The following is an 8262-nucleotide window of genomic DNA, read 5'->3' as shown; positions in this document are numbered from 1 at the left end:
GGCGGCAACAGCAGCCGAGCTACCGCCTCCGGGCGGAGCCCAGTGAGGAGGGGAGAGCTGTTTCTTACTCCACCGCCCTGTGCCGCGCAGCCTGCTCTATCTCTGCCGCACACGCGCCTGGAGCGGGGGAAGGGGAGGAGGCGGCCAATGCTGCCGCCGCCGCCACAGCTGTAGCTCCGCCAGCCAGCCAGCTCGGGCAGACAGGAAAGCAGCCGCCTCAGCAGCATGGCGGGGCTGCGCTACCCGTCGCAGAGCAGCTACTGCCGCGTCGCCACGGCCGTGAACCTCCTGTTCGGCGTCTTTCAGGTCCTCTTGCCTGGCTTCCGTCTGGGAGAAGCGCAGGGCCAAGGTAAAAAAAAAAANTTTTTTTTTTTTTTTAAACGACCGCTCGTTCAGAACTCCTCGGGGCTTGTTTTGCACGAGCGTGTGGCAGATCAGTAAATAAAGGGGTGGGGGAGCCAAACCGTCGAAGGCGTTTGCACCCTGAACGTGTGGACGCTGCTTTCTTGACTTGCCACCACCGCCCCCTCTCTTCCCGCCCTGCTCGGGCAACGCGCTGCTGCTGCCGCTGCCGCCGCTGCTGGGGTTCGCGTGGCTGAGAAAACGACGCCACCCCCTCGCCCGGGCTCTCCCTTCTGCCTTCCCCAGCCTGCCCCGCCGCCTGATAGAAAGAAGGGGTGGTTTGTCCGGACGTGGTCCTGCGAAGATCTTTCTTTCCCTCCCGCGCCTTGCTGTTTTAAAGAATAAAAAGGCCAAACACCCGCCTGTCGCAAGTCAAGTCGGCCTCTTCACACACTCCCCTTTTCTTCGCGCGTGGTGTCTGCAGCAGCGTTCAATATGGAAGCGCCTCTTAGCCTCGAGCCGAACAAAACAAAGCCCGACCACATGTTTGGGCCGCTCGAAAATGCCCGGTCCCAGAACGTAAGAACTCGCCTTTCTCTAACTATATTAAGATCCAGGTTACAACAGTGAACCCTTGATCTGGTTGGAAGTCGTGATTTGGCACTGATTGAGGTTTTTTATCTCTCCCCCCCCCATCTAGCTATTGATCCTATTCCCAATGTGGTGGAGCTGTGGCAAGCAGAAGAAGGGGAACTCCTGATGCCTGCAAAGGTAAGGAAGATCTGGGAAGAGAGAAATAGCAGAAGGGATATGTGGTATATAGCACTTATAGAATAAGATCATTCTTCTCCTTGGAGAGGGGATTAGGTGTCTCTGGAAAAACACATAATTTCCCTACATTGCCAGTGTTTTCCTCCACACTGTTCTGCAAGTCATGGTGGCCTTAGATTTAGAGGTGGTGGTGGCTGTGACTGGAAAGCAATTCATCCACATTCATCTTCAGCAGCACTGCAGGCTCTATTTTGCTGTAACTTCAGAGTAAAATAATGAAGGTTATATATATTTCTGCAAGATTTCAAAATCTATCGCTCCTGATAAATTTTGTAGAACAAATCCGTTGACATAATGATGGCAGTACTGCTTCTATAAGGGAGGGTTGCTGTCAGCAGATCTCATGAACTTCTAACATGTTTGCAATAAAATCCACTTCTTTAAGAGGAACATTGTATCAGGATATTTATCAAGATTATACAAATTCCCCCTGGCTCCTCATCCCTAATAAAGTGAGGTGATATAGTCACTTAAATTGTGAAGATACTCTATTAATCTTAATTATTTCAAAATTCAAACTTTTAGAAAAATTCTTAAATGGAAGGTGAGTTTCATATACTTTTAAATAGTTTCAGATACAGTTTCTTTAGCAGCTATCTAGGTTTGCATTTTTTACATTATTCTGTCTACAGTTCCACATATTCATAAACAGTGCAATATTCATGACCAGTATGATTTTCTGTAATCATGTCTTCTCCTGCTTGAGTGGGGGGCTGGACTAGAAGACCTCAGAGCTCCCTTCCAGCTCTATTCTAATTTAGGTATAATCTCAATGAGCTGAAAAGAGTTTATTTCTAAGCACTAAAAGAGCTTCTCTGGTGCTGCCCAGATGTGAAAGGTATAACTTGTCTCATCTCCAGATGCTGCCAGAGTTTATATGGTGGATGGAGGCCTCATGTGGTAATATAGCTAAAGGCCTCAAGATTGAAAGAACCTCTCCATATGATATCTTCCATGTCTACCAAAATAAATACCAGCAGAAGAGGGTCTGACATGGAAAGAATGCATTTGAGGAACTTAATTCCTGCTTCTTAATCCCACAGTAATCATTTGTAGAGTATGATAGTTCCATCAACTCCCTAGATAAAATAACCCCTTCTCTTTGGACTTAAATATCTATGGTGGAAGTAAAGTATGTGTGAGCATTATTATTGAGACCGTTTCTTACTATGCAGGATTGATTTTATTTTTAAGTAGGTGTATGTGAATTGGTGTTTGAGTGCTTATGTCATTTAGTCCTATGAAAAATATAACTCCTGCAGTGATCTTGACTGGAAGTTCCAGATACTTGAAAACTTAGTATGTTTGTTTTCTGGTTTGCCTTTTAATTGATGAAATGTGTATTCATTTGTTTTATCTAAACTGAAGGTAGTATATCAAAAATTGCATGCTTTTATGTTTAATTAGTTGTAATCACCCAATCTTAGATTAACTTCAGAGTGTTGCTACATTTTATTTATATTAATGTGTTTTAATGAGTTCTGTTTAGAAAAGTAAAGGAAGGTGTCAACTTTAAGTACAATTAAGATTGCTGGTTTTTCTGGAGTGTAAGCACACTGGCTAAAATAAATAAGTTTAATATTGTATATTATGCCAAATTGTTATTTGTCCAATATCAGTGTGCAGAAAAGGACAGCAGAGTAGCTGAAAGCTTATTACTATGTGTTTAGCATAGTTTACATAATCTGAATCAGTTGTATATTGTATTTTTATAGAGCATATAAATAAATATTGTCCCAAATTATTATATTATGCCATGAGTTAATTATGTATTACTAAACCAAATGGTCTTTTGTTTCACAATGCTCTTTCTGCCTTCCTTTATGAGCAATAGTGCATGTTGCATGCAAAGTTGACCTTTGTTTCAGCCATGCGTAGTAAGGTGAAGCAACCCTCATTGCTGTGTTAGTTTAACATGCAGCAATAATTATCTTGATGAAGTAAATGAATTTTGAGAAAAGCTGAATCTCAGTTTTGTGCAATTGAAAACATTCTGTGAGCATCTCCCTGTTTCTGCTATCTTGCATTTATAGTACGTTGGTTTGCTACTATCATAATTCCTAGGCATTAAAACAATGGTTTTGGCAGTTATAGATTGTCCAACAACCCTGAAGGATATCAAAATGAAAAAGTTGACTTTAAGCCTTGAGTGGAAAGATAATAGAAACATTTCTTTCTTTTTTATGTGTGAAGAACATGTTACTTAAACAGGAAATATTTTTTTCGGTAAAGGTATGCTTCAGCTATTTTCTCAAGTCAAAAAAAAAATTACTAATATGAGTTCCTTTTCGTATATAATTTTTTTCAGACACTACTGTAGTATGAAAATAGATTGGTTTCAGTATACCCACAGCCAGTTTTAAAAAGCAGAAGTGAATTTAGAATAAAGACTACCGGTAATAATTTCTTCCTTTATCTGTTGTGAGATAGTTTGAAGTAGATTTTAAAAGAGCTGGACTGTTTTGGGTACTTCCTAAATGCCTTTTTAAAAGGAAATTCAATTTTCGGTTCATATTGTTCACTTTCTCTGTCAGGCCTATAGTATTTTTTTAGTCTTCAATGTAAGTCTGATGCCAATTTTAGCTAGAAAGTGAATTAAGAGTTTCATTTTAAATTCTCAGTTATAAAGTAATAAGACTCAGATGTTCTTATTTTAGAAACTGGTGAAATCTCAAATTCAAATCTTGAGTAACTTTGAAATGTTCATGAAAAGAATAGGGTTTTTTCATATTTTTATGAAATTTTTATGAATGTTTTTCAATAGGCCTTTTCTAATATTCTTCAGAAATAGATAGAAACCATGAAGCGAAAGTGATGGCGATTATTATATATGAAATGTTGTAGTTCAAATACTGCTTTGTTTATAAATTCTTAATTGCATTTTCCCGTATTACGCTAATGTCATTTCTTGCTATAGTATATTGATTTCTGGGAATCAACTGCATTAATGCTTGTTCAACTAATGACTTATAGACAATCTTAGTTGCTAAGGGCAATTCTACAATTTACCATATTTTGGGCCCATCAGGGTTTATAAATAACATGCCCATTATAAAATGGTGGTACTAATCTCCTATGTGTCCATGGCTATCTAATTTTCTGTGTAGGAACAGAAGTAAAATAAGACTGACTCTCTAGTAAATATTTTAAAGTCTTTTGTGGGTGCATTTGTTACTCCATCTTGAAAGGAGTGCTATTTTCTTAATTTTGTGGGACAAGTGTACATAGATTAAGTAAAATAAAGGCAGTTCTAAAAAAAATCTTACCTCAATTTTGTACATCCTCATAGGTGTCTTATCTAAACTATATGCTTATTTCAAGCAGTGGGCCCCAACCTTTGTGGCTTGGTGGCCCAGCTGTGGAGGGAGAGTGGAACTGGGTCATGCGTGTGCATGGGCATACATGCATACAGCTCAACTTGCGTAAATGGGCTGGTGCACATGCATACGCAATTCAACTTGCACAAGACACTTCTTATGTGTTTTCCATGCAATTAAATGTGTACTATGATAAAAGAGCTGGATGCATTTTGCAATTAGGAAGAAATTGGAATTTTCATTTTCTTTGTCTATATTAAGGATGTGGCATATGCGAATATGGGAAGAAGAAGCAGCAACATTCTGTAGTCAGAAAAACAGTACTATTACAGTGTTGCTATTTTCCTGCCAAGTATGATAGAAAAAATAATCTCAAATAGGAAAACTTTTAGAAGTGTGTGTATTAAGTTGATATTTCTCAAAAGGGAAATGACATGTTTAAATTTATTTGAGTGGAATACACAAGGATAATATGCAAAAAATAATGAGGCTGCTCGCTATGGGATTTGGAGATACTGCTTTCCCAGGGCCTAATTTATGGAAAAGAAATGCCATTTGTCATGTATTATAGATTTCTTGGACTTTGCCATGAGCCTTAATGCAGCTATTAAATGCTGTTGATAGGCTGGCTGTTGTCTCTCTGTTTGTCTAGTGCTTATTATGGTTCGTAGCACAATCAGCCAGATGTTCACACTGGATTCGGCATTTTTGTTTACCTATCAAGTCCTTTCCAAGGACCTGGGATAGACAGATGTGGATGTTTGATGGTGTCACAAGATGTAAGCTGTTCTGAGTAAATCTGCCTTTTGCAATTGACTGATGGTGAATATATCAAAGCCAATGGTGTTCAAATGATGCTTTAGGTCCAGTTGTTTGGGATTGCACCCAAAATGCCTATTTCTATTGGTACTATCTTTGCTTGCTTTTGCCACAGTTGTTCTATTTCTGTTTGCAGATCTTTGTATTTTGCAATCTTCTGCAGTTCTTTCTCTTCTCTTCTGTGGTCTCCCAATACTGCCTCGTGTACCATCCAGACTTTTTTGTCTTTCACATTGATAGTTATTAAGTCTGGGGTGTTTTGTGGTAGGTGCTTGTCTGTTTGAATTCTAAAGTCCCAGAGCAATTTAGTTTCTTCATTTTCTATGATTTTCTTTATTTTATGGCTCATCACAGAGTCAGCCAAATGTTGAGACTAGATTTGGGATTTTTATCTACCTATCTAGTCTCTTCCAAAGACCTGGGATAGGCAGGTGTGGATGTTTAATGTTGTTACAGATATTGTAGCACAGACATGTCAAACACAAGGCCCGGGGTCTGGATGCAGCCTGCAAAGTGGTGTTTCATGTGGCCCGCGAAGCCATCCTGGAAACAGTGAGGGAATGGCCCCCGCTGCCTTGGCCCTGGCCCAGGCCGGCCGGGAACCAATGTATAATTTTGTGGTGGCCATCTATGCTGAAACACATTCAGTCTTCACTCCACAAGGCCATCTGGAAACACGAGGAACCAGCCCCTGCCACATCGGCCCCATCCCCTGGGTGCATGCTGGGGAGGTGTCACCCTTTGTGAGGAATGAAGAAATGCACCATCACCTGGAAGTGGCCAGCAAATGGCCCTCACCTACTTCACATATCCAGTTTGATGGGCTCTGGGGGAGGGGTTTCGGCAGGCAGCAGGGCGCTCTCCTCACAGCGCCGAGAGGCTGAGTTGGGCGGTGCAAATCTGATGAGAAGTGCAATGCTGCCTAACCCCAGCCTGCCCAGTTTCAGCAGGTAGCAAGGTGCAAAGCTGGCGAGCTTCGCACCGCCTGGCTCAACCTCTCGGTGCTGTGAGGAAAGCACCCCGCTGCCTGCAGAACTGGGCAGTCTGGGGGCTGGGCGGCATCACGCTTCTTTTCAGATTCGCACTGCCTGACTCAGCCTCTTGGCGCTGAGAGGAGAGTGCCTCGCTGCCTGCCGAAACTGGGCAGGCTGGGGCCTGGGCGGCATTGCGCAGGTAACGTTGACTCTCACGCTGCTCATGGCAACCCCACCCCCAGAGCCCACCAAGCCAGATATGTGAAGTAGGTGAGGGCCATGTGCTGGCCACTTCCAGGCGATGGTGCATTTCTTTATTCCTCACAAAGAGTGGCACCTCCCCAGCTGCATTTCTTGCCTGTTTTTCTCCCTCCCTGCTCTCAAATATTTTCTCACCACTCTGTACTTAGGAAGGAAGGAAGGAAAGAAGGAAAGGAGAGGGAGGGTCTGAGGGAAGTCCTGCCTTAGTCCTGCCCTGCTGCCCTTTCACCATCCCCTTGCCCCCTCCTCCTGGCCTATCTGGGGGTCTCCCATCCTATTGCTAAGAAAGCTTTGGATACAAAGCTGGGTCTCCTCCCATGGAGAGGGAATGGGCCTCCCTCTGACTTTGCCCTCATACCCATCATGAGCAACCTGGATAAGGAGAGCAAGCACAGCAGCAGCAGCCTTGAGGAGGAGGAGGTAAGTGCAGCTGGGTGCCCCCTTGGGGAAGTGGGGCTGGGCTTGGTGCCACGGGTGCTCGAGGGCCAGGCTGGGCGTTTGACCTCTGCTGTCCAGGGCTCCCGGCAGCCCGCACCACCAAGCCCCCTCCGGCATGGCCTGAGAGGAACAGTGAGGCTCTTCCAGTGAACCATGCCTTGGCACTTGCCCTGGTCCCACCCCCTTCTGCCAGAGACCCTCAGATCTGTCCCACTCCTGCCCAGGCACCCTTGACGCGAATGATGTAGAGCTGGCCACGCCCACCTAGTAGGCCACACCCACTCCATCCATGCCCACCCAGTAGGCCGCACCCACCCTGGCCACACCCCCCCAGCCCCCCCGAGGGCAACCGCAATGCTGATGCGGCTCTCAATGAAATTGAGTTTGACACCCCTGTTGTAGCAGGATGGAAGCTGTTCTGAGTAAAGCTGCTTTTTGCAATTGACTGACTGATGGTGGATTTGTCAAAGCCAATGGTGTTCAAGTGATGTTTGGGATTGCACCCAAAATACCTATTTCTATTGGTACTGTCTTTGCTTGCTTTTACCACAGTTGTTCTATTTCTGTTTGCAGGTCTTTGTATTTTGCTATCTTCTCCAGTTCTTTCTCTTCTATTCTGCTGTCTTTCTATATATTATGATTGTTGTTATTTATTTTGTTACAGTGGTCTTGTGTTATATGTCTGAAGATTTAGGCATTTCCTTCAAAAAGTTTAAATTTTGCTAGTAGCATTTTTCAAAAATTTGCATGCAAAAATATGTTGTAGTGTGGTAGCCTAATTAACATGAAACATCACTGAGCAGTACAATACTGGCATTGCTGAAATAAAGAATATGTAGGAAATGCATGTTTGTTGCTGAAAAGCTTTCTGATGTTTTCTTTGTTTACTAGGCGGAATCAGAGGAGGACGTGGAGGAAGATCCACAAGAGCAGAGGTAAGTAAAGTCAACTTTCGATAAGAGTCTGACCAATTGGTTCAGTTATCAGTTTTTTCTGGCAATGACTACCATAGGTTTCAGTGAAGAACATTTCCATCTCTGATGTGCAGCTATGGCAGATTCCCACTGAATTTATTCTGTAGCATTCCTCACAGTATCAGCACAACTGATACTTTAATGTATATTGTTTTTTTACTACAGAAATGCAACACATCTACACTGTAATTTGACTTATAGTAATAGCATCCATAATTATCTTTAAAACCGTTGACATGTTCCTATTTAATTCTTATTTATTTCTCTGAGAAATGTACTTTCTCAAAGAAACAATATTTTCAAGGG

At 42.8% G+C, this 8262-nt stretch overlaps 1 protein-coding gene across 1 annotated transcript in view; it reads left to right on the top strand.

Moving 5' to 3' along the window:
* The first annotated feature begins 204 nt into the window (after window positions 1-204).
* The window catches only part of TMEM131L (transmembrane 131 like), a 67058-nt gene continuing 59000 nt past the window's right edge, over window positions 205-8262 (top strand). The window contains exons 1-3 of the mRNA XM_029286077.1: window positions 205-349; window positions 1043-1113; window positions 7874-7917. Coding sequence (XP_029141910.1) covers window positions 226-349; window positions 1043-1113; window positions 7874-7917 — 239 coding nt within the window. The 5' untranslated portion in view covers window positions 205-225. The remainder of the gene's footprint in view (window positions 350-1042; window positions 1114-7873; window positions 7918-8262) is intronic.

Source organism: Protobothrops mucrosquamatus, unplaced genomic scaffold, assembly GCF_001527695.2.
Source record: "Protobothrops mucrosquamatus isolate PMUCROS unplaced genomic scaffold, P.Mucros_1.0 scaffold_201, whole genome shotgun sequence".
Lineage (NCBI taxonomy): Eukaryota > Metazoa > Chordata > Lepidosauria > Squamata > Viperidae > Protobothrops > Protobothrops mucrosquamatus.
Note: the sequence above shows the minus strand (reverse complement) of the source record. Positions and strands in the feature narration are given on the sequence as shown.